Raw genomic sequence first — 27,380 nt, 5'->3', positions numbered from 1 at the left:
ATCACCACCACCAGCAAGACCCAAACCTTGTATAATCCACATTGCCTTTTTTTGTTGTTGTTGGAATCTACTACAGGGTAGCTATTGAAGTAAATCTACATTTATCTGTTTCCACAGCCACCCTTAAATCCTGTTCAAAGTCAAGGTCACCCTCTATTTTCTGGCACTCTATCCTATCCCACCTTCTCAGGGATGGACTACTTCAGTCAATTTTTAAATATTCCTTATCTATTTCCTGTCCTTTCTGTTGGCTTTTGCCTCCAGTCTATACAATGTGTTCAGGTCTCTCTCCTGTCCCAATAAAACCCTCCCTTTTTCCCTTGTCCACCTCTACTTACCTCCCTCTCTATCCCTTCATTCTTTCACAAATATCTCAAAAAAGAATCTATAATACTGTCCAGAACCCTCTCCCTCTGCCTTCTGTTCCAGGTTTTCCCCCTCCATATCTTCGTTCAAGCTATTATTGCCTTGCCTACCATGCTTTCCTCAGGGTTCTCTCCTACTGAAATCATACTTGCCTTTTAGCCTAAAGCTGGAGCCCACCTACCCAAATGGCTATGCCGATCTCTAGCTCTTCTGTGAACCCAAAATGTCTCACAACAGCCTACATACAATAAAATAAAGAAAAAAACTCCAATTAATTTTGCAAATTTAATGTAACTCTGATACCAAAATATGACAGCACACAAAAAGCAAACAATAAAGTAGAATCAGCAGCAATATTTTTCATAGCTCGCCACTTTCAGCTGATTGGTAGTATATGCTGAGACTGCTGTGTGAACAAAGATTCCAAGGATGTACCTTGGCTCCATGGGATGGACTGCTGCAACTCATTAGTGGTATCTGTAAACATGGGAAATAAAACTGAAAACAAAATGCCAAAAAGAAACATATTTTAGCACTAACTATACTGTTGTTTCATACTTCATTGTCCTTATCTCCCACCCTGCCCTCCTGCCTCAGGGTTTCTTATAACATCTCCCAGTTCTTATATCCATACCCATGGGCCTTGGCTGTAGAAATGCTATAATTACCTGAAACCTCACTAGCCATAGGAGAAGCTACAGGCACCAAGGCTAGTGGCTCCACCACTAAAGCCAGCACTGTTGCTCAGTCCACTGCCAAAGCCAGCACCACTGCTCAGTCCACCGCTGAAGCCAATGACAGAACTGGGTCCACCACTGAAGTCAGTGCTGGTGCTGGGTTCACCAGTAAAGCCAATGCTGGTGTTGGAACCGCTGCCAAAGCCAATGATGGTACTCAGTTCTCCATCGAAGTTGGTATTGAGCCCACTGCCAAAGCCATCACTGATGCTGAGGCTACCACTAAAGCCAGCACTAGTGCCGCGTGTGCTGCCAAAACCAGCATTGGTGCCCACTCCACCAAGGCCATTGCCAAAGCTAAAACCCACACTGGTTTTGGGTCCATTGACAAAACTGGCACTGGCAGTTCCACTAAAGCAGTTGCTGGTGCTAGGAGGGCCACCAAACCCAATGCTGGTGCTGGGAGCACTGCCAAAGTCTGTAGTGGTGCTTTGGTGGCACACTCAGCACCAGTGCCAGCTTCAGCAGCACAACCAGTATTAGCTTTAGTAGCACACCCAGTACTACAGACTTTGGCATTTGGTGGCAGACTGAGCACTGGTGCTCAGTCTGCCACCAAATGCAGTGCTGGTGCTTAAACCATTGCCTGCTCTGCCACTAAAGCCACAACTGGGGCTGGGTACACCACTGAAGCTAATAATAGCACCATCATGGAAGCTAGCTCCCACACTAGCTCCTCTGCTGAAGTCGATGTTGGTGCTGGCATCTGCATTTTCTTGAGCTCTGGCCTCAATTTCAAATGAAATTCTGCTCCAGGCCTGAGCATCATCACCTAACTCTTCCCTTGTTAGGCAGTCGATATCCACGTCATCCCAATTCCAGGGCCCAGCCACAGCTTCCTCTCCAATTCCCATTTGGGCTCTTGCCTCAGCCCTGGCCTCAGCCTCAGCCACAGCCACAGCTGCAGCCTGGACTTCTATCTCCACTGCCTCCCGGTACTGAGCAGCCCAATCTTTGGGATCTTTCTTCTGTACCTGAAATGGGAATGATAATCATTATAAGGAAAACAACATTTATAATCATATATTAAGTACCTTCAGTGGGCACTGTATAAAACTAATAGCAGTAATTTTTTCCAGTTCTTAGATATTGGGGCTCTATCATGGGTCAGTCTTGAGATCCAATTTCAGCTCTGATAACTTAGGTGCTGTGTGACCTTGGATACATGGTTTAACATATTGAGCATAGTGTCTTCATCTGTAATATGGAAAATATTATGAATTTAATGTCCATATACCCCCAAAATGCATATGTTGAAGCACCAGGCACCAATGGGACTGTATTTAGAGATAGGGTCTTTATGATGGAAAGTTAAATGAGGTCATAAGGATGAGGCCTTGATCCAAGAGCATTATTATCCTTATAAGAAGAGGCTCTCTCTCCACCATGTGTGAACATGTAAGAAAGTATCCGTCTACAAGCCAGGAAGAGAGGCTTCAATAGAAACTCACTCTGCTGAACCTTAATATGGGACTTCCAGCCTCCAGGACTGGGAGAAAATAAATTTCTGTCATTTAAGCCACCTAGTCTTTTTTTTATGGCAGTCTGAGCAGACTACTTAATACAAAGTATGAAGAATGAATGAAAAATGTAAACTTTATGTTAAGCAGCATTCTGGTACATAAATGAACTTCCATATGTTTATATATGAACCACAAGCTGAACTATACCTGCCCATCTCTGCACATACCCTGCTCCAATCAAGGGCAACCCATACCCTTCATATGCCAAATCAGGGCAGGTTTCCTATTACCTTGCATGCAAACTTGAGGACTTTCATCTTGCTAGTCTCATAGTAGGAGCGCAAGCCCCAGAAGAACTCATATTCAGGTGGTCTGCTGTTGGGGACCCTCTTGTACTCCAGGTACCTTGGAGAAAGGAAATTAAACTGGCTTCTAACCAAGCAAATCTGTTGTCAAACCACTGGGCACCAGCTGGCAACCTCCTTCAAATACTAAACTTAGCTCCTAGAGAAGGATTTCCAAGACCTTCCTTCCCCAGACTCACTCCCAAAAACTGTTCGTGGTCTTGGCCTCCAATATTGAGCCATTTACCACTGGCTCTGTGCAAAGGAGTCACTTTGTGCTGTATAGAGCATGATGTCACAGGAAAGCCAAAGTATCCTGCCATCTGTGAGACCTAAACCCAAGTTCCTGTTCAGTGCGTTGTAAACAAAGGAGCCGTTATTCAGCACCCTGCTCTGAGCACACCCCATAACAAGGGTGGCCTTGTGTTTGATCTGGCCCAGCCCTGGAATCATCCACCAATGGGAATTATGGACAGGACTGGTTTAGGGCACAAGATGCCCATACCTCTAAAGCTAGGGTAAAAAAAAGGGGCTGCCCAAGTGCTTTCTGAACCATACCAGCAAACCCAGAACACTTCAGGGCCTGACGAACACCACTTACTTCTGCTTCACAAACTCATCTGTGATGAGTTTCCTCACTTCCCCAAAGAGCGAATGCCTCACCCTAACAATGGGAAACAATAACCCATGAACAGAGGTCAAAACTTTCCAGATGAGGGCAGAGGCATTTCGCAAAATGGAAGAGACCTCTCCAGCATATGACGCCATCTCAACGAAGCCAGGAAAGTAGTCAACAGATACATGGTCACTAGAAGCAGGTAGTTGAGGCTAAATGGTTCTTTGTCAGGGAGGCCCTGAAGGTATCTCTTAAATCTCATCTCAGAACAAACGGGACATAGGGGAGAGAGGGAGCAGAGAATAAAGGACCATTTCCCCATCTACCCAGATCAGAGCTCTGGGCCCTCTACCCAGTCAGCCACCCTTGCCCACTCCACCAGACCACCAGGCTGATACAATCCTGGGACCATCCTCTCTTGCCAAAGGATGACATGGACAGCAAGTGCTGAAAGCGTCCAATCATACCCAGGGCACAGCCCCAACTTGCGCAGCACCTCCCAGATGACAGCTGCAAGGGGTGGCGAGAGGACACAGGGACAGAAATTGAACATGTGGAATTCCAACCATAGTCACCCATTCAGCTGCATGCCCAGCCACTCACCCTCATTGGCCTTGTTGCCATTCATAACAATGACACTCAGAATCACCATGAGAAGACCTAATTTTGGTGTATCCTTGGTCCTAGGGGAACAATAGGATAGAGAGAATATTTATGTCCAGCAGCCATCTGCAAAAAACATCAGCCAGCTCACTAGGCTAGCCTCTCCCAGATTCCTCAGATATGGGAGAGTTCTGCCCAGTCTATGCCTCAAGCTCTATGTGACCCTGGGCAAGGCACTTAGACTCTTGAGCCTCGGTCTCCTATTCAGTAAAATTGGAAAATCACATCCTCCCCTCCCCAGGTTGCTGAGAGGAAGGAAGAGATCCTATCGACCAAGTATGATCCAGGTACTCAGTCAATGTGAGTCCCTTCTTTTTCTCCCAGAACCCTCAGTCCCAAGAGAATTCTAGGCACAGCTTCATTGAAGCTCTTGCCCTTAGAGCATCATCATCTACCCACACCAGGATGCCCACCCTTGAGAACCACTCTACCAAGGCCGGTAGGAAGAGAAGCAATGACAGGTCTGCTTTCCTGGGAAGCTTCTGCAGAAACAGAAAACTTGACAGTAGGAATGCCCTGCCCCAGGCTTCCACACCCTTTATTCAATCATAACCAGGCACAACTATTGTGTGCAGGGCTCCAAGTACATGCAGGAGCTGGAACAGGGGCTTTCTAGGCCCTGTCTTTCCTGGCCCCCCTCCCACCCTAGCCCTTTCCCAGCTTATGTTCCCAGTATGCCTGAAGAGGATTCCTGAGTGCTGATGAGAATATACAAGCTACTCTGCTTATCAATTTCCTTCAGATCGACTCAGAACATCTGCCAAGTAAACGAATAACCTGTAAGATCACAAAATTCAGCCTACACATCAATGAGCTTCCTGAACATCCCACAGCTTTCCATTTACCTAGGTGTGTGTGTGTGTGTGTGTGTGTGTGTGTGTGTGTGTGTGTGTGAAATCCATAAGATAACGCATATAAAGCACTTAGCTAAGTGGCCAGCACACAGCAAACAGGCAACAAATGTGCTATTATTATCAACATCATCCTTGTGATTAGTGGGAATCTAGGGAGACAGAGACTGAGGAATGGAAGGTAGAGGTGAATATGTGAAACACATTATAAGACTTGTCCAGCAACAGACAGAAACCAAGACTAAGTTAGCTGGCTTGAGTCCTACCTGTACTTTATCACTGACTTGCTGCGTGATGCTGGACTATTCTATAAGCCTCCCTAGGCTACCATCTGCCCATCTGCACAGTGATGGAGCTGGATTAGAATGTCTCTGTGGTCCCGCAAGAAGAGATACATATGCCTTTGTTTGATTCAAGGCTTTGTCATTGCATTCATTCCCCCAGGGCTGCCCCTTCAACTTCTCCAGAGCGTAGCTTGCTCATTCAATGATCTCTGGGAAATATTCATCATATTCTTGGATGATATCCTTCAGCATATCTGCAGAAAGGGAGAAGTGGGAGCAACTGGACTGAGCAAGAGCCACAGAGCTGCAGCCCTTTAGCCAGCCCTTTGGGGTCAGTGCAGTCTGAATCCTAAACTGTGTTAATGGAAGATGTCAGCCATGGCAGAGTGTGAAAAGGATAGGAGGAAGACATGAGAGAATTAGGAGGGCATAAATATAAATAGTTACCCCCAGGGCATGGGGGAAAGAGGAATAGAGAGAGCTCAGAGAGGAGGATTCATAAGACTCTACCTGAGCACTTGATGGGGATCTTTGTCTGGTCTTTAGCCAACAGGTATTTCACGAACTTATTTGCCTGGGAGAAGAAGAGTACATGGAGAAACCTCAATATATTTTCAGAAAACTTGGAAGGATGACAGAGAAAAAAAGCAGATGAAGACGAGAAGAGACTGGGCAACATAGGATTCTTACCCTTTCTTGCGAAATGGCCACATCTTGGGGTGGCGGAGGCCTCCAGCCCCATGGGATCCACCTGTAATTACCGCCACCTCTCTCATCCCCATTCAGATGCTTGCACTGCATCATCAGAAAAAAGGAAGGTCCAGAGTCACCAAGTGAAAGAGATGGCTCTGTCTCCTAACCTTGCCTCCTCCTGAAAGTCCCCTAATCCCTCACTGTATTGGGTCCTGATCTTACCATTGGCCAACCTGAGTCCTAGAATTGTCTTTCACTCTCTTCCGGGCAGGAGTTTCATTTCTCTCCAAGGACAGGAGCAACCTAAGGACAGGGCCTGAGGTTCCCCTTCTTCTTTTGGCCGCTACTGACTCTGCTAGCTGTACCTCTTAGACAAGTCACTTCACCTCTCTGGGACTCAGTTTTCTTATTTGTAAAACTTGGATCTATGATTCCTAGCTGGAAAGAGTTACTTTCAAAACATACCCTGTGTGACTGCACACATCACAAAGCCTGGCACATGGTAACTACTATGTAAATACAAGTTGAAATTATATTCAGGTTGCAGCTAAGTGTATGGGTGTCTTATTTCTCCATCAATCTGTGAACTTTCAGGGAGCAGGAACTATATCACATACTCCTCAACATCTCTCATAGCCTATCTGAACACAGGGACTAGCTCAGAGTAAAAAGGCTCAGTAATATTGTATAGAATAAATTAACAAACTAGGAGGATAAGAATGGAAACAAAGTACAAAATTAAGGATGGTGATGTCAGAGATCTCACCTTTTGGTTCCTCTTGCCCCTGGTCCCGGTTGTGGGCTCCAGACTCAATTGAGCCAGCTAGTCATCTGCCAGGGCCTGGACAGTGGCAGCAACCTGAGTCTCAAGGGCACTTATGTTGGTCTTGGAGCTGGCCATCTTGGCCTGAGCCCCTTGGTTAACAATTTGAGTCTGGCTTTCAGCTGCCCTGCACTTTGCAGTCTTTCGGGCCCTGGACCTTCTCTTAACCTGGAGGGTGGCTGTTAGGACTTGGTTTGTGATCATTTAAGTGGCAGGTAGGGCCTCAGAGATCTCATAGGCAGAATTTATGCCTCTATTTGCAGCCTTCTTGCCTTTGGATTTTTCGGGCTGGATAACTGCTGCTGAGGTCTCATTCTGCCTGATAGCTCTCTCAAGGGCACTTGAGGCCTCTGGGAGCTTAGTGTCAGTATCGTCAGTATTTGTGCATTTAACAGATGCTTTCTTGTCTTTGGAGGCTTTTTTAGTTTGACTGGAGGCCGCTGTAGCCTGGGTATTAGCTGTCTTATTGGTAATTTGGCCTTGGGTAGTAGCTGTGTGGATGGTGGTTAAAGCTAGCGAAATCTCAGTGGCACTGGCTATGGCCTTATCGGCAGCCTTTTTGACCTTGGAAGCTTTCTTAGGCTTGGTTGGTGCTTTCAAGGCCTGGGAATTGGCTGATTCGCTGGCAAGTGGAGCCTGGATAGTCTCTGAGATGACTGGTACATTTAGGGCTTGCAAGGGTGATTTGATATGTGTAGTGACATTCTCACTGTCAGCTGAAGATTGGGAGCCTTGGATTGCCTTAGTAGTGTCTCTCTTTGTTTTATTGGCTTTCGTAGGCTGAGTGGTGACTGAAGAAGCCTGAGTATTGGCTTCCTCAGTGGTAGCTGACGCTTGGTTAATCTGGGGGATGATTGGAAGTTTTAAAGCTTGTGAAGGTATTTTAGACTTGTTGGTAGTAATCACATTGGCAGATGGGACTGGAGAGGCAGTGGTTATGGTATTAGTAATAGCCTTAGTAGGGACCTTCTTGGTCTTGCAATTCTTAGGCCAGTTGGCAACTGGTGGGTCCATGGCCAGGGGTCTTTTGTTGCTACCAAGAGAGTATGCATCAGCAAGACACTGTCCTCTTCAAGTGGTCTCAGCTTGTACATCTGGAGGGAAGTGAAGCCCCAAGCTCCCAAGGGGAAGCAGAGGGCCCTACACTCTTAGGATTATGATCTGCTATCCATCTGACCTCCCTACAGCCCACCCTTTCCATGAAGTCACCCCTTCCTCTGAGCAGTGATTGAAAAGGAGGATGAGGTAAGAAGAAAAGGACAAACAAGTCAGGTAGGTTTTTTTCTCCTCCACCATCATGCAGGGGAGGACTGAGAAAGGTGGGAAATTATGCAACTACATAGTGTTAGGGGGTTCAAGAGCATGAAGTGAACCCCAGATGGGGCAGATGGCCTGGCGAGTATGCAGAGTGGCCTCACCTGGAATAGGGACATCTTATAACTGTAGTCTTTTCTCCTATCCATTTTTCTGGGAGGCCAGGTAACAGCTGAGCCTGATGGGAAGGGTTATGAGTTAGGGTAGAATCACAGGGAAGTGAGATTCATCAGACCTTCTTCCTATCCTGAAGGAAAGGGGAATCTCATATAACCTTGAGCCTCAATTTCAACCCCTGGTTGTCATACCTCGAAACCCAGGCTATGTGGTTTCCAAACCCTAGATCCTTTTGCTTACAAGAAACCACAAGCCAGATCTACCACTCCACCCCTTTACCCCACATACGTCCCTTACTGCAACTTTATAGTGTGTATGTGCACTAACAAGATTGGCGGGGCACCGCAGGCTCAGGCCTTTAGCACACAAGCGGCTTTGGTGGACAGAATAGTATGACCACCTCAATCCTAAATACACCTCCTGCTCTCAGAGTAGAACACCTTGGTCCACTCCTCAGCCACTCTTTTCAACTGCATCATATCTCAGTCCAACACTTCCTCCCCCACCCGCCCTGCCCCCTGCCCCCACACACACCTGTCTCCTCCCTCTGCTCTGCAGTACCTCTTGGCACCACCCCTTCTCCAACACCGCCCACCTTCTCTTCTGCCGTAAGGCCACCCACTGCCCCTTCCCAATATGCCCCCTCCCTCCGCTCAGCAGTACTTCTCCACACCTCCCCTTCCTTTAACATGCACCCTCCCCCTGCTCTCCAGTAAGTCCTTGCACCGTCCCTTCCCCAACACCACTCCCCCATATCCACGTCTGCAAGCCACCAGTCTCGCCCTTTCTGCGACATAGACACCCCACTCATAAATCCAACAGTAATACGTGTTTGTGTATTCCATGATCCCGAACCCTACCAGGTTCTTTCCCTTCCCGCTTCAAACCAAATCAACCGGGTACTAGTCCCTATATTCTCCTGTCTGAGTCAGGTCTTTGCAGCTTTTCAAAAGGGGTTCTGACTCATCCTTTTGCCAAGACTTGATTCCTATTTTCTGTGGCTCAACCCACGTACTGACCTAAGAGAGTCCTGAAATCGCCTAACTCCCGCCTGAACTGGATTCTGCTCTTCTTTCTACCGCCTGAAAGATTTCTTGATCTCTCCTTTCAGCAGTACCAAACGGGTCTGCATCCTTCCTTTCTGAGCCGGAACAGATTCCACATCCCTCCTTTATATGGCCCGAAGGAGATTCTGTCCCCTACTTTCTTCCGTGCGAAATCGGCTCCAGGCACTTCTAAACCTAACCAATGCGATGCAGTTAGCTCCCCCACGCCTAGCAGATTTTCTTCAAATCTTAGGGACTATGGAGTCAAGCACATCGAAGTCGTAGCCCAGAGAGCCCCACAGGGTCTTTACTAAATAAAGATGGACACTGTAACTCACCTCGTCTTTTTGAGCCCAGAAGGCGTCTGCTCTCTCCAACCCTCTCTTTAGGTCTGAGCCCGTCCGCTAACTCCTCCCTGGCCGGAAGTGGTCCTGCCTCTTTCCACCCCCAGAGGGGTCTCCTTACCTGCCTGTCAACCTCCTGCCTGCTTCCTACTTCCATCTTTCCATTCTCCTTAATATGGTCTCTTTTCTGCTTACCAACCCTTGATCAACAATCACTCTCGCTTATTCTCCAGTTGATTTCTCTGCCCCCCACTATATATCCCCATTCCTATTTGATTCCTCTGTTCTCCCTCAGAGGACCGTGCTGCTCTGAGCTCCCACACCAACCCTTGCTACAGCCCCTTCTATGCCAACACAAATTACGTAGTGTGTTGCTGTAGTGTGTGTCTGGTCTCTCTCCCCAGGAGCTGCTCTGGGGGTGGACAGGGAACTAGATCATATTCATTTCTGTCTCCCAAGTATGACAAAATTAAAACTAAACACTAAAAAATAGGATGCCCCCACATCACATGCAATTCAGAATAAAAACAGTAAATGTAAGAAAGTCTGCTAAAGGTTTGTATTTATTTCCTGATTGACTATATTGATGCTTTTAAAGAATATCAACATAACTGAAAAATTTTATTAGGGCCATGTTCCTCCTTTACTTGTGCACTACACAATTAGTTAGACTCTCTCTCCTTCCCTCTTTCTTTCCCTTCTTCCCTCCCTCCATCCCTCCCTCCCTCCCTCCATCTCTCTCTCTCCCTCCCTCTCCCTCCCTCTCCCTCTCCCTCTCCCATCTTTCCATCTCTCCCTCTCCCTCTCCTTCTCCTCTCCCTCTCCCTCTCCTCTCCCTCTCCCTCTCCCTCTCCCTCTCCCTCTCCCTCTCCCTCTCCCTCTTCCTCTCTCTCTCTCTCTCTCTCTCTCTCTCTCTCTCTCTCTCTCTCTCGCAGAAAACAGGTCTCCTCAGCATTCATTTATTCACTCAATCATTAAATATTTGTGAGCATGCAGCTATGTCAAAGCCCTTGTTGGATGTTGGGCAAACAAAGACAAGTAAGATAGGATGTCTACCCTCAAAGAACTCACATCTATTCTTAAGTTCTGAAACACCCATGAAGGAGGAAGTAGTGTTATCATCATCTCATAGCTGATGAAATTAATGCCTGAGAGGTGAAGCGCCTTGTCTAGTAAGTGATGGAACAAGGACATGACCCCACATCTGGTTGCATCCAAAACCTGACACTCACTGTGCCAGGACTGATATTTGGCTCCACTGGTGGGAAGAGAAAAGAATTCCATATTGGCCCTGTACTTTTTTTCTCCGTTCTCTTTCTCTCTTTTCACTTGCCCATCCTAACACCTTTATCTATCTGCTCTCTTTTCTCCCTCTCTCCAAGTTTTCTCCTCTCTTTCTCTCTTTTCTTCTTTCCCTTCACATACCTTTTCCTTCTCTAATTCACCAGTGAAGAGTTTCCCAGTGCTCTTCCATGTATCAAAACCTATGCTAGGTCTTGGAGATGCAAAAATGGACGAGAGTCACATCCTGTCCTTGAAGAGTTCTCCATCTGGTTGGGATGCCTAAGAGTATTTTGTGTCACCTAGGAACCCCAGAACAGGGTAGTGAGGGGGCTCACAGAACAAATCACCAGGAGGAAGGGCAATGAAAGCTTCCAGATAGGGTATATGTGATCTGGGTCCTGTGGGAGGAGTAAGACATTTGCAGAAAAGAAGGGGAGAAGGAACAGTTCTCCTGGAGAATGGCGGGCTCTGAGGAGCCCCTCCTGAGTGTAGGGCCACATGCCTCAGTGGCGGATGGGTCTCTGCCCTAGTGTGCCTGCTTCCTGTCTGCTCCACTCCACTCCATTCTCACAGAGGCCCTCACAGTCATGTTTCGAAGTACAAAGCTGACCATACCTATAGGCTTCCAAGGGTCCCCATGGCCTGAAAGTTTAAACCTAAGCTCCTTAGCCTGTCATTCAAGACTGTCCCCCATTGGCCCATGTCAGGCTCTCAGGCCTCAGTCACAGTAGATGACTCACCATCCCCCAAACATGTTCTGCCTTCTTCCAATGCCATACCTTTATTGAAGCTGTTCCTCTATCTGAAATATCTATGTTCTCCACTCCATCCCCTTCCCATGCCTACTTGTAAAAGACCTGTCCTCCTAAAAGCACTTTTTCAAATGCTGTTTCCTCCAGGAAACTTTCTCAAATTACTCTAAGTTAATTAGTCCTTCCTTCCCTCTTACTCTTTTGCATGATTCTGTCAGAGTACTAAAACTGGATGAGAGCTCTCTGTTTACTGATTTGCTCTCTGTCCTATCTGCTGGATTCAGAGCTGTTGAGGGGCCCAACATACAGATCTGGTTCATCTCTGAAACTCCAGAACTAATGTCCTGCTTCACAGGGTAGGCATCAGAATATAAAATTATATTACGTCCTCTTCTTTGCTTTCTCCTCTGCTATTTATCCCCTGTCTCCTCCCTTAATTTCTTCTTTTCTTCCATCATCATTTCTTTTAGTTTTTGCATTAAGACATGCCAAAATCCAGTGCTATCCCTCAACTTTTCCCCACTCGGTTTAAGTGATACAGCTCCCACTCATTTTAAATCAGTTTAGTTTGTATTTTTCTCTTATGTGCAGCCAAAAGCATACTTTCACAGAAATTGTACCAAGTTTTTACTGGTAGAGACTGCAGCATAGGAAGCAAGTTATAAAAATACAGAATATGAGAGTATGTTGTCTACATCTAGGGGTCTTCAAAGAAATTACTACAAAAAATAAAAACTGCTCTGAAATGGCCAGAATGATAACCAATAAGCATATAATTATGAAAATACAAACTACCATAAAATAAGATACAACTTTTATCTAATTAATGAAAACTAAATAAAAAACTAAAAAATCTTTTAAAAAGAAAGATTTATTATATGTAGTATTGGGAAGAGTATGAGTCTCTCATTCAGTATCTGTGCAGGTGTACCTTTGCCCAACTACATTACCTAGTAAAATTAAAGATGAATATAACCTAAAACCCAAAATTTCACTACAAGGTAGTATCCAAGAGAAATGTGTTCCTAAGGATTCATGAAGATGAAGGTTTATTGCAGAATCATTTAAAATACAACAGAGTTAGAAGGCTGCCCAAAATTTTTTAAAAAGAAGCAGGCAATTTGATAAATAAATTGTGACATATTCATTCAATGAGATACTACTATACAAGAGTTAAACTATGTATCAAAAAGGACATTTACCTACTGATATGTTCAGTATGACACCAGTATTATGAAGTTTGAAATCATGCAACACTATGCTATGCATTATTTATGGATACATATATATATATATATATTAATAATATGAAAGGATACACAGAAGGGAAGGGTAAATAAGATTTGGACAAATGTACACAAGTATCTTTAACTATATCTAACATATCCTACATATTTAAAATATATATAAATCAAGCAGAACTAGGTAGGCATTGAGCTAATAGAAATAGGGAGCCAAGGATAATTCTCATTATTTGGTGTCTATGTCATCACCAAATAATGAGAATTATTAGCTAGTTGACTATTGCCTATGGAAACAAACCTTATAAAATATTAGGCTTTGATAGGTATATGTAGTATGTTAACAAGTGTTTGTTATGTTATAATCTGTACCTTAATACATCTTAAATATTTCAAAATAAAACCTAACATTCTATTAAAAGATATAAAAAAGATGACCTGAGTACATGGATAGATATACCACATTTATGGGTTGAATGATTTTGCATTATAAAAATTTTAATATCTCCCAAATTTATCTATAAATTGAGTGTCATCTAATTTAAATCCCAGCAAGGATTTTTTGAAGGGACAACTAGACAAATTAATTCTAACTTATATATAGAAGGATAGTGACACATACAGCTAAAACAAATTTGAAAAAGAAAAGCAAAAATGATGGGATCCTTCTACCAGATGTAAAGAATACTGCAAATACATAGTTTTGTTTTATAAAGTGTGCTACTAACACAGTAGCAGATCAATTAAATATCATTAGAACGAGGTAACTAATCGAGAAACAGATCCATGTTATAGGGGTACTTGATGTATTGTAGCAATAAATCAAAGGGGGGCAGTGATAGATTATGTAGGAAATGATGCTGGGAAAATTGGCTTCTACGTATACAAAAATAAATAAATTTTTATCTCTACCTCCCACTGTATACAAAAATTTTTAAGTTTCAGACATTTAAAAGGACAAGACCACATGATTTTACTCATGTGTGGAATATAAAACAGAAAGTAACAAACAAACAAACAACTCAATAGACACAGACAACAGTATGGTGGTTACCAGAGGGGACTTGTGAGAATATGCAAGTATAAAGGTTTTGAGGATATCTTTATAATGGAAAGTATATTTCTGATTTTTGAAGTCAGAAAGGATTTGTTAAAAAAGACCCGAAGAGCACAATCCATAATGAGAAAATGTATAGAAATGCATAAAAATTAAGTATTTTTTTGGAAATAAGCAAAATAAACAGATGGGTAAAAGAATGGCAGAAAATCGCAATGTCTCTTAAAAATTACTAATATCTAGAATACATAAAGAATTTCTAAAAATCAGCAAAAAAATGCACAAAATCCTTTTTGTACTGGAAAAATCAAATTGAAAATAAGTCAGATCAACAGACATTTCACAAAGTGTATAACCTAATAGTTAATAAATACATGAGAAATGCCTATTACCACTGGTAATCAGATAAATGCAAATTTTAAAAAACGAGACTTCAGTTGACATCTATCAAATGAGAAGAATTAGCAAATCAGATGATGTCAGCTGATGGTGAGGATATGGGGAAATAGAAATTCTCAGTTACTTCAGTTGAGAATGTATATAAGTGAAGTGATCTTGAAGAAGAATCTTGCAGTGTTAAATGAACTATAGAATCTATTCACACTGTAACTGAGCAGTGCTACTCCAGGGAAGGTCTCTCAAGTCTACCAAGTAACATATACTGGATGTTTATCACAGTATTAATTGTAGTAGCAAAAAGGGCAAACTAGAAATGTATAATCATAAAAAAATGTAAAATATTGTATGAACATTTGATTAAATCCCATTCAATAGAGATACTCAATTAAATATACATATAATAACAGAGAAATTAAGCATGATGTATAAAGTAATGCTTAACATAAAACTTGTCAGTGTCCATTAAACTGTGTTTCTGAACATGAAAATTAAAAACAGAGTTATCAACATAATGTTGAATAAAAGATAAGAAATAGAATGATATTTAAAATATAGTGCCCTTGGGAGATCCCATTCTGTAATGAGAGTGTAAGCCCTGTGACAAGCAACCCCCCCACTATTAATTATACCGGTAAACTCTAACAAAATTTTGAAAAGAAATTCTGCCTGAAGACTTAGAACTAACCAAGAGCAGGAAAACAGTGGAGGAGAGTGAAACCATAGAAAAGCAACCTGCATGAGAATAAGTTACCCAAGTTTTTTTCCTCCTCAGCCTTGCAATGAGAGTATGAGCCACTCATAGATTGGAGCAGTGCAAGAAGCCAAAATTCAGATGAAAATCCTGCCATTTTTCTGACCAGAGGAACCACAAAAAGGAGCCTGGGTAAGATGTAGTGTGAATGAGAAATCTCAGAAGGAAAAAAAATAGAGAAATAATTCCCATTTCTGTGAATTAAACCACACAACCCTCAACCTAACCACTGAACAATGCACATTCAGCAATTAGCCAAACAAGTGAATCAAAGGCTTTGAGAAATGAACTGAGATTCGAACCACTCACAAAAATTTCAGCCTAATTCCTAAACCACATATTCAAATCAACAAATGAAAAGCGTTGAAAAACAGATTTTAACTACTGCCTGAAAAAAGGCACAACAGAACTTATGACCCAAATCTACCATGTTGATTGCCTGGTAAAAACAAAAAATCAACATTTTTTAGTAAATTATAACAGACCTACAAGTCTATGCAAAATAACATTTGCAATGTTCCGGATACAACAGAAAATTAATAAAAGAACTAGAAAGTATGTCCCATTCTCAAAGGAAAAGAATATCAACAGATGACAAACAAGAAGAAACCCAGATATTGGAATTACGGGGCATAACACTAAAGCAGCTGCTATAACTATCTGAGGTACAGAAAAAGACACTTAACATAAATGAAGGGGGAAAAAATCTTAGACGAGAAATAGGAACTGTAAGACCAATTGGAAATTTTAGAAACAAAAAAAAAATACAATATCTGAAGTAAAACTATATTGGATGAGCTCAATAACAGAATGGAAATTACAGAGGGAAAAATTGTGAAATCGATAATAGATTGATAGGAATTACCTAAGCTGAATAACACAGAAAAAGTTTTGGGAAAAATAAACAGAGACTGAGAGACCTATTGGGCATTTTTAAAAGGACTGACGTAGGTATAGTTGGAGTTTCAAAGAGGAGAAGTAGATCAGGGTGGAAAATATATCTGAAGAAATGATAACCAAAAGATTATTCAATTATTGAAAGATAAATTTCTGTATATGAGAAGCCCAATGAACCTTCAAAGAAAGCCAAGTCTAAAAGTCAAAAATATGTTTAAAACATTGAAAATGGCTAGAGAAAAATGACGTATTACATTACACAGGAAAAGACTTAGATGAATGTGAACTTCTAATAAGACATCATGAAAGACAGAAGGCAGTAGATAAATATCTTTAAAGTGCAGAAATTTAAAAAAATGATTTTTTCAAAATTTTATAATTAGCAAAAATATACATCAAGAATGATGGTGAAATATTTTCAGATGAAGAATGACTAAGAGAATTTGTTGCCAGCAGAAATGCTTACTAAGAAATTCTAAAAAAAGTTCTTCAGTATGAAGAAACCTGGATCTTGAAAAATGAAAGAAGGTCATAAGAAATAAAAAATAGTCAAATAAATATTAAAGAATATTGTTTACACTTAAATTCATCAAAATATACATGATTGTTTAAAGCAAAATGTATAAAATTGTCTGCTGGGGTTTTCAATGTATGTGATGTAATATGTATGAATATTTTAACGAAGAAGTAAATAGAATGAGAATTAAAGAAGATTAATGGATAGATGGTTTCTACATTTTATATGAAGTGGTACAATATTAACTGTATTTTAAGCATATACATTATAATATCTAGAGCAGACACAAAAAATACAAAGAAATGTCACCAAAAATGCAAATGATTAATTAAAATGGATTACTAAAAATATTCATATAATCTAAAAGAAAGAAAGGGAAATAAAAGAAGCAACCAAAAGAAGACAAACAGAAAAGAAATAATAAAATGATAGACCATTCAGCCTTAAGCTGTTTAATGGTAATCCTCCACAAAATGATGTATAGATTCAACACAAACCAAATCAACATTCCAGGAGACATTTTTTAAAACTTGACAAGTGGACTCTAACCATTCCATGGAAATGCGAAGGACTTAGGATACCTAAAGCTATTTTTTTAAAAGTGAACAAAGTTGAAAAATTTACCTGATTTTAAGATTTTTCTCTTAGTCTTTGATCTTCTGCTGTTTGAAAATGGTATGCACAGGTGTAGATTATTTAGATATTTATACTGTTTGGTGTTCTCTGGGATTCCCGTACCAGTTGTTTAATGTCTGTGATTAATTTTAAAAAATTCTCAGTCACTATTGCTTCAAATATTTCTTCTGTTCCTTCCTCTCTTCTCCTTCTTGTATTCCCATTAACATATGTTATACCATTTGTAATTGTCCCACAGTTCTTCGATATTGTTATTTTTAATTATTTATTTTCTTTTTGCATTTCAGTTTTAGAAATTTGTATTGAAATTTCTTTAAGCTCACTGATTCGTTCCTCAGCTATGTCTAGTCTACTCATGAGTCTATCAAAGGCTTTCTTTATTTCTATTAGTGTTTTTTTCTCTAGCATTATTTTGGATGTGATTACATTTATTTTAGTGAATTAAAATATCACTTTTGTATGTAGTACCTTTTAGCGACAATAACTGTTCTTTATTTCAGACACTTTGTTGAAAAACTTATTTTCTTATCACAGTCAAGTGGAAATGGCTCTTCAAGTCAAAGTAAGTTTTAATTCACATTTTGGTGTGATGACTTAAAGATTTTTGTCTCTGTTCTTTTTTGCATTCTAGTGTTGTCATCAGATTAAGTATTGTAGAAGGACTATTTAAACAGTATTCTTTTTTTCCAGCTTTACTGAAATATAATAGACACTTAGTTGCTTGTATTTACATTGTACAATTCAATGAGGTTTTTTCAATTATAGTTGGCATACAATAATACACCAGTTTCAATTGTATAGCATAGTGATCAGAGATCCAGATGACTTGCAAAGTAACCACTCCACGAAATCTAGTACCCTTCTTCCCCTTACATATTTGTCACAACATTATTAACCATCTTCCCCATGCTACATTCTACATCTCCATGTCTATTCTTTATTTTTTTATTTGAGGTACTTGTTAATGGGAATGTAGTTATTACCATTCTTTATATTCCTGTTTTTGATACATGTTTTTCTTCTTAAAGAAGTCCCTCCAACATTTCCTGTAATACTGGCTTGGTGTTGATAAATTCCCTTACCTTACTTTTGTCTGGGGAGCTCTTTCTCTGTCCTTCAACTCTAAAAGATAGCTTTGCTGGATAAAGTATTCTTGGTTGTAGATCCTAGGGGTGTGTGTGTGTGTGTGTGTGTGTGTGTGTGTGTGTGTGTGTGCGCGCGCGCACGCGCGTGCACCAAGCCCTTCTGTACTGCATAGTTTCTTTTGAGAAATCATCTGCCAGCCTTATAGATAACTAACTGCTTTTCTCTTGCTGCTTTTAAGATTCTCTCTTTGTATTTAAGCTTTGACATTTTAATTATGATGAGTCTTGGTGTGGACATCTTTGGGTTCATTCTTTAGGGGACTCTCTGAGCTTCTTGGGGTTGTATGTCTATTTCCTTCACCAGGTTAGGGAAGTTTTTCATCATTATTTCTTCAAATATCTCTTCAACTCTTTTTTTTTTCCGGTACCCCTGTGACACAGATATTTTTACCTTTAATGGTGTCCCATAGGCTCGTTAAATTATTATAATCTTGTCTTCTTTTCTTTTGCCATTCTGATAAAGTGTCCTTGTCTTGCCTCCCCTCTATACAGGTCATTTGATCCTCTTTTTATTTACTCTGTTTATACCATTTAATATATTTCTCATCTCAGATAATGTGTTCTTCATTTCAGACTGGTTCCCTTTTATAATTTCCATTTCCAGTTTTTGAGTTTTTTATCTTTTTGTTAAAGTTCTCACTGAATTAATCTACCCTTCCACTAAGTTCATCGAGCATCTTTACAACCAGTGTTTTGAACTCTGCATCTGTTAGATTGCTTGACTCCATTATTCTTGGATCTCTGTTCTGTTCTCTCATATGGTTTCTGCTTCTTTGTTTTCCATTTTGGCTGCCTTTCTGTGTCTGTTTCTATGTACTAAACAAAGCTCTTAAGTGTCACAGTCTTATTAGTGTAGCTTTGTGAGGTAGGTGTCCAGTAGCACAGTCCTTAGAGAGGTTCAGCTGCAGGCCAAATTTAGCCCCAGCCTGCCCGCCCCCTGGGCCACCTGTTAAGATTAAGCAAGCAATCCACAGATGCTGTTCTTTTAGTTGCCTCAAGAGGCCATGCCAGAAACCGAGGTCAGCTGCCACCAGTGTGAGTCTAGGCACTGCTCAGCAAGCGGTACCCAACTCGCCAAGGACACACCTGTATGTGGCTTTGGTGGGGCTATGAGTTGGGAAGGCAGAGTTTTAGAGAACCCTCTTGGCAGAGCAACCTCTGTTATCCAGTTTGATGATGTTTCAGCTATAGTAGCACCGAGTCTGCACACTGGGAGAGGGGAGGGCTTAACAGAGGGACAATGGAGATCTCCGGCACTTCTGTACAGAGCGAGTCTCATTTCTGGCCCTCACTCCGACAACTCAGTGTCCTCCTGTAAGTCCCTGGTGGCCCCCGTGCAGCCCAACCGGCACTAGTGCTCAGAGTAAGCAGGTCTGTCACTGTGAAAGTCCACTTGCTGACACGGGCCCTTTAAGAGGCATCTACACCTGCCGGCTGCTTCTGCTATGGCCTCTGTCCGACTCAACCACTCAAAACTGGGCAGCCTCACGTCCTCACCCGTCCTACCTCCTCTTGTTGCAGGATTCTTTTTTATTTCTCTCCCTAGTTGTGAGACGTGTTCATCTAGTTCCCAGGCAATTTTCCTTGCTGTTTGCTCCATGTTTCTGTCACAACTTTGATTTGGTTGCCAGAGGGATGAACAGACCTCTATCACCTACATAATTTTTCTCTCCTCTAGCATTTCCTTTTGATTTTTTCTTAAAGCTTCCATTTCTCTGCTTACATTATCCATCTGTTCTTGCATTTTATCCACTTTTTCCATTAGAGTTCTTAGCATATTTTTCATAGTTATTTTAAATTACTAGCCTGATAATTCTAACATCTTTGCTATATCTGTGTTTGGTTCTGATGCTTTCGTTGTCTCATCAAACTGTGTTTTTCATCTTTTAGTATGACTTGTAATTTTCTGTTGAAAGATGGACATGATATACTGGCTAAAAGAAATTTAGGTAAATGGACTTTAGCATGAGGTTTTATTTTTATTCTATGGCTATGTCAGAGGCTAAAATTTTCCCTGCTATTCTTTTGTTGTCTCACTTGTTGCCTTTGGGATTTCCCACAGATTTCTTTTTAAATAAGGTCTGAAACATTCAGTTATTTCAGTTACATTCCACTGTGATTATACAGGAGCTCTATTGGTATAGTGATAAGGTATGGAGGAGAGAATCTTATACTCCTATTATTAGGTCTAAATCTTTTAGTCCATCTGCTCCCTGATCTGTGATCTTTGCAAGAGCTTCTCGGCTTATTTTTACCCTTTAGGTGGAAAAAGAAGGCTAGAGGTGGCTGGAGTTAATATTTTTTTTCTTTTCCTGGGGTTGTTAGCTTCTGGTACAACCCTAGTCTGTCAGGTTCTAATCAAATAGTTTCCCATAGTGGCAGGCATTGTTAAGGAAAAAACATTCAAAATATATTTCAAATTAGCTACTTTTTACCTTCCTCTACTGGAAACACGAGACTTTTCTCCAATATTTACTGTGAGAACCTGGTAGGTTTTTTGAAGGTAAAACTTATGAAAGTGTGGTACCCTTCCTACAAATGACCCACTGACATTCCTAACTCTCAATCTTGTCTATGCTGATCTTCCAGCAATTTGTTAATTACAATATAAGTTTTTCTACTCCAGTACTGGCCCCAATGGTAATTTCAGTTCTTGGCCTTTTGTTCTGGTATGCTGTGATTCTTTGCAACTGTCTGTCTGCCCCTCTTAATTATAGGTGCAGTGGTTTGCCTGTGACTGCAATTCTTTGATGAATCTAAAAAGAGTTGTTAATTTTCAGTTTGATCATCTTTGTTGTTGTTGTTGTCTTCGTCAGTATAGTAGTAATGACTTCCAAGGTACTTGCATATTTGACCAGAGGTCTACTTCGATTTAACAGTAAGAAGCTAAAATAATAATCATAGTTTTAAATTTGGAGGAATACAAAAGGAATATAAATTAATGAAGCAAACTAGAGTTCATTAATTAAGCCACACATTGTCAATTTATTTTTGACAAAGGTGCAAAGACAATTTAATAAAGGAAACCTATTCAACAAATGGTGCGGGGACAATGGTACAAAGCAGAGTTCAGAACAAGTAATAATATCAAGGATAAAGAAGAACGTTACAATGCAAAAAAAGCATTTGACAAAATCCAACATCCATTTATGATAAAAACTCTCAGCAAAATGGAAATAGAGGGAACACACTTCAACATAATAAAGGCCATACATGACAAACCCACAACTAATATCATACTCAATGAGGAAAAGCTGAAAACGTTTTCCTTTGGATCAGGAAGAAAACAAGGACATCCACTTTCACTACTTTTATTCAACATAGTGTTAGAAGTCCTAACCACAGCAATTAGACAATAAAAAGAAATAAAAAGTAGCCAGATTGAAAAGAAATAAGTAAAACTGTCATTGCAGCTGAAATGATACTACATAGGGAGAACCCTAAAGATGCCACAAAAAAAAACTATTAGAACTGATAAATCTGTAAAGTAGCAGGATGCAGAATTAATATTCAAAATTTGGTTGCATTTTTACATACCAGTAATGAACTCTCAGAAAGAGAAATTAAGAAAATAATTCCAGTTATAAATGAATAAAGAAAAATGCCTAGCAATAAATTTAACCAAGGAGATAAAATACCTGTACATGGAAATTATAAGACATTGAAAAAAGAAATTGAAGAAGATACAAATAAATGGAAGAAATAATATTGTTAAAAAGTTCATACTACCCAAAGAAATTTATAGATTCAGTGCAATCCCTATCAAAATATCAATGCCAATTTTCAAAGAACTGGAACAAATAATCCAAAAAGTTATATGAAAACAAAAAAGACCTCTAATAGCCATGGCAATTTTGAGAAAGAATAAAGTTGGAGGTATCGCACAACCTGATATCAAACTATACTACAAGTAATCGAACTATAGTAATCAAAACAGCATGGTACTCACATAAAAATAGATATAAAGACCAATGGAACAGAATAGAGAGCCTAGAAATAAATCCATAGCTATATGGTCATTTAATCTATGATAAAGGAGTCAAGAATATACTATGGCGGTAAAGATAGTCCCTTCAAAAGTGGTTTTGGGGAAACTGGACAGATACATGGAAAAAAATAAAACGGGACCACCTTTTTATACCACATACACAAATAAACTCTAAATGGATGAAGATTTAAATGCAAGACCCAGAGCCATAAAACTTGAAGAAAAAAAACATAAGCAGTAAACACTGACATTGTTCTTAGTTATATTTTTTTCTCATATATCTACTTAGGTGAGGGAAAAAAAAAGAAAAAATAAACAAAATGTATTACATCAAGCTATAAAGCCACATGATATCACTTACATATTGGATATAAACCTAAAAGCAATAAACAAATATGACAAACAAAAAGAGACTCATAGACATGAACAATAGCCCAGTGTTAACCAGAGTGTAGGCATTAGGGAGAGGTAGATGGGGCAAAAGGGGTCCAATATGTGGTGACAGAAAGAAATCTAACTGTGAGCAGTGAACATACAATGCAAAATATATGTGACTTACTGTTGAATTGTACACTTTAAACTTACTGGACTTTGTTAACCAATATCACCATAAAAAAAAACAACAACTATAAATCACAGCAAGAGACAATCCAGAAAACAAAAGGATAATTTACCAATTAGGAGAAGATATTCACCAGTGATATATCTGCGAGGGGGTTAACATACAAAATTTATAAAGAACTCATATATAACTCAACACACACAAAAAAAAAGAAAGAAAGAAACCCAACAATCCAATTTAAAAATGCACAGAGGACCTGAATAGACATTTCTCTAAAGAGGATATACGAATGGCCAATAGACATATAAAAAGATGCTCATTGTCATTAATCATCAAAGAAATGAAAGTTAAAACCTCAATGAGATGCCACCTCAAATCTTTCAGAATGACTCTCATCAATAAATCAAAAAACAAGTGTTGACAAGAATGTGGAGAAATGGGAATCCTTGTGCTGGTGGGCTTGCAAATTCGTGCAGACACTATGGAAAACAGTATGAAGGTTCCTCAAAAAGCTAAAAATAGAGCTACCTTATTACCCAGAGAAAACCAAAACATTAATTCAAAAAGATATATGTACTTCTGTGTTCACTGCAGTGCTATGTATGATAGCCAATACATACAAGCAACTTAAGTGTCTATCAACAGATGATTGGATAAATAAGAAGTGTAGCATATATAAAATGGAATGTTACTGGACCATAAAAAATGAAATCTTACCATTTGTGACATCATGGATGAACCTGGTAGTTATTATGCTAAGTGAACTAAGTCAAACAAAGAATGACAAATACTATGTGATCTCACTTATCTTTGGAATCTAAATAACAAAATAAATGAATAAACAAAACAGAAACGATCATGATCAAGTGGACTTTATTCCAGGGGCACGGGGGTGGTTTAACACATGTAAGTCAATTAATGTACTATACCACATAAACAAAATAAAGGATAAAAATCATATGATCATACTAATAGATGCAGATAAAGCATCTGACAAGATAAAGCATCCATTTATTGTTAAAACACTTAAGATAATGGGTACAGAATAAAGGTACCTCAAGATACCATCATAAAAGCCACATATGACAAACCCTCAACTAACATCATACTTACTTAATAGTGAAAAGCTAAAAATCTTCCCTCTAAAATCAGGAACAAGACAAGGCTGTCCACTATCACCAATATTATTCAAAATCATGTTGGAAGTCCTAGCTAGAGCAATCAAGCAAGAGAAAGAAATAAAAGACATCTGAATTGGAAATGCAGTAGTCAAATTGTCAGTTTTTGTAGATGATATGATTCTCTATACAGAAAACCCTAAAATCTTCACTAAAAAATCTATTAGAAATGATAAAAGAATACAGTAAAATTTCAGAATACAAAATCAATCTACAAAAATCCATAGCTTTCCTATATACTAACAATGACTTTTCAAAAAAATAAATAAAAAAAAACAATTTCTTAGACCTAGGAATAAACCTAAAGCATGTAAAGTATCTATACAGTGAAAACTATAAGACATTATTTTAAAAAATTGAACAAGACAAAAAGAAATGGAAAGATATTCTGCATTCTAGGATTGGGATAATTAACATTATTAAAATGATCTTATTGCCCAAAACAATAATGACATTTTAATGAAATCTCCATCAAAATCTTAATAGCATTTTTTAAAGAAATAGAACAAAAAATAATCAGATTTCTATGAAAGCACAAAAAATCCTGAATAGCCAAAGCAATCCTGAGGAAAAAAGAACAAGGTCAGAGGGATCACTCAGGCTGACTTCAAATTATACTACAAAGTGATAATAATCAAAACGGCATGTCATTGGCAGAAAAACAGACACATGGACAAATGGAACAGAATCGAGTGCTCACATATCTAAGCAAATAATTTTTGACAAAGGAAAGAAGAAAAACCTCTTCAATAAATGGTGCTGGGAAAATTGGAAAGCCACATACAAAAAAAATGAAATTTGAATGCTATCTGTCACCATACACCAAAATTAACTCAAAATGGACCAAAGACCTAACTATAATACCTGAAATAATAAATTGCATAGAAGAAAACATAGGTACAAGACTCGCGGACCTTGGATTTAGAGAGGATTTTATGAATTTAACATCAAAGACAAGGGAAGTAAAAGCAGAAAGAAATCAATGGGACTATACCAAACTAAAAAGCTTCTGCACAGCAAAAGAAACCATCAACAAAACAGAGGCAACCATCCAAATGGGAGACGATTTTGCAAACAATGCCTTCATTAAGAGCCTAATATTCAAAATATACAAAGAACTCATACAATTCAACCATAAAATACTGTCCAATTAAAAAATGGGCAGAGGACCTGAACAGACATTTCTCCCAAGAAGACATACAAATAGCCAAAAGACATGAAAAGATGATCAACTTCACTAGCTACTAGGGAAATGCAAACCAAAACCACCATGAGATACCACCTCACACTTGTGAAAATGACTATCATCAATAGGACAATTAAGAACAAGTGTTGGAAAGGTTGTGGGAAAAAAGGAACCCTCGCACATGGCTGATGGGAATGTAAATTGTTACAGCACTGTGGAAAACAGTATGGAGGTTCCTCAAAAAATTAAGAATAGAATTACCAGAGGATTCAAGATGGCATAGAAAATAGTGGCTGTGTACTACACCAAGCAATCACACCAAGATTATAACAAAACTGCAGAGCAACCAATAAGTAGAGTCACCAGAGGTCTGGTTGAACAGAAGCCCTACAACTAGATCACCTCAAATAACAGGTCACCTCAAAATGGTAGGGGATCAGAGACACCAAATAGCCAGTCCCACATCTGCATATGGCGATGGACAATTGGAAGGACTATATTGGCTACAGAGCCCCCTCTACCACCTGAGGAGTGAGGGGTCCCTGCCAAACACTGGGTTCCCCAGCTCAGGATTCCAGTGCCATAAAGAGAAGTCTCCACAACCTCTGGCTGTGAAAAGCAGTGAAGGTTGCAGCTGAGTGAAACAAAGGGCAGCAGGAAGTCAAGACTTTCCTCTTAAAGGGCCCACACTCAGCCTTACGCACTGATGGACTCACTCGCTCTGACCTCCACCTCTGGGGCAGCTGCTTGAGGGGAACCAGGGACATACGGGGATGCGATGAGCTATCACGCTTCAGAGTGAGGGCTGGAGGGACAGCTTGCACCTGTACAGAGATGCACGCAAAAGCCATTGTTCCTTTGTTGAGTCCACCGCCTTTCAGCCTACAAATGCAGGTGCCATCAATCTGGATAACAAAGGTTGCTATGCCCAGGGGATCCCTGAGACTCTGCCTGTCCCAACTTGTGGGCCTGTTAAAGCCGCTTTCAGTTATTTATTTCATACAAATGGGCTGTCTTTACTCCTGCTGCAGATATTCATAAAATCAAAGGCTCACAAAACCCAAAGAAGCAGCATCTGGCCTCAGCATGCCTTGCTGAGCAGCTCGAATCCCACAGCAGTGGTAGCTAGCCTTGGTTTCTGACTTGGCCCCTCGAGGCACCTATAAGCTCAGCATGGGTGGTAGTCATATGTGGATTGCTTGGTGACTCATACCAGGTGGCCCCAGTGGTGCACAGGCTGTGGCTGAACTTGACTGCCAGCTAGAACCCTGCTAGGTCTGTGCAAAGGAACCCCACAGCACACCTCCTACAAAAAGCCACTCTACCAAGACTGGGAGACTTAAGAACCCTACCTAATATATAGAAACATATACAAGAAGGAAGACAAAATGGGGAGACAAAGAAGCATGATCCTGAGGTAGCAATACTTTAAAATGAAGGCTATAATAAGAGACAAAGAAAGGCATTACATAATGATAAAGGGATCAATAAATCAAGAGGACATAACCCTAGTAAACATATGTATCCAACATAGGAGCATCTATATACAGAAAACAAATACTGACTGACATAAAAGGAGAGATCAACAGGAATACACTCATAGTAGGAGACTTTAACACCCTGTTGACACCAATGGACAAATCTTCACGGCAAAAATATTCAACAAGTAAACAATGGGCCTACAGGACACACTAGATCAGATGGATTTAACAGATATTTTCAGAACATTTCACCCCAAAGCAGCAAAATAAACATTCTTCTCAAGGGCACATGGGACATTTTCCAGGACAGACGACATCTTAGGACACAAAACAAGTATCAATAAATTTAAGAAGACTGAAATCATGTCAACCATCTTCTCCGATCACAATGGTATGAAACTAGAAATCAAATACAAGAAAAAAACTGGAATACACAAACATATGAAGGATAAGTAACATGTAATTAAACAATGAATAGGTTATCAATGAGATCAAGGAAAAAGTCAAAAGACACCTAAAGAGAAATGAAAATGGAAACACAATGACCAAAATCTATGGGACAGAGAGAAAGCAGTCCTAAGAAGGAAATTTATAACAATACAGGCCTAACCCAACAAACAAGAGAAAGCTCAAATAAACAATTTA

The 27,380-nt window shown here is 40.0% G+C and overlaps 1 protein-coding gene and 1 non-coding gene across 2 annotated transcripts; both read right to left on the bottom strand.

Moving 5' to 3' along the window:
• Nucleotides 1-957: 957 nt before the first annotated feature.
• Nucleotides 958-26,105, bottom strand: LOC107506583 (trophinin). The gene is given in 14 exon segments (XM_036226534.1): nucleotides 958-1,521; nucleotides 1,615-2,077; nucleotides 2,857-2,971; nucleotides 3,512-3,574; nucleotides 3,994-4,036; nucleotides 4,130-4,209; nucleotides 4,834-4,948; nucleotides 5,501-5,578; nucleotides 5,835-5,898; nucleotides 6,015-6,119; nucleotides 6,784-7,862; nucleotides 7,865-7,913; nucleotides 7,915-7,980; nucleotides 25,971-26,105. Coding segments are annotated over 14 exon segments (2,931 nt in total). The 3' UTR covers nucleotides 958-1,045.
• On the bottom strand, nucleotides 3,189-3,316 carry LOC118608174. The gene has a single exon (XR_004952965.1). It is a non-coding gene; the product is annotated as a small nucleolar RNA SNORA11 (small nucleolar RNA).
• Nucleotides 26,106-27,380: the final 1,275 nt, after the last annotated feature.

Source organism: Rousettus aegyptiacus, unplaced genomic scaffold (assembly GCF_014176215.1).
Source record: "Rousettus aegyptiacus isolate mRouAeg1 unplaced genomic scaffold, mRouAeg1.p scaffold_m13_p_9, whole genome shotgun sequence".
In the NCBI taxonomy this organism is placed as follows: Eukaryota; Metazoa; Chordata; class Mammalia; order Chiroptera; family Pteropodidae; genus Rousettus; species Rousettus aegyptiacus.
Note: the sequence above shows the minus strand (reverse complement) of the source record. Positions and strands in the feature narration are given on the sequence as shown.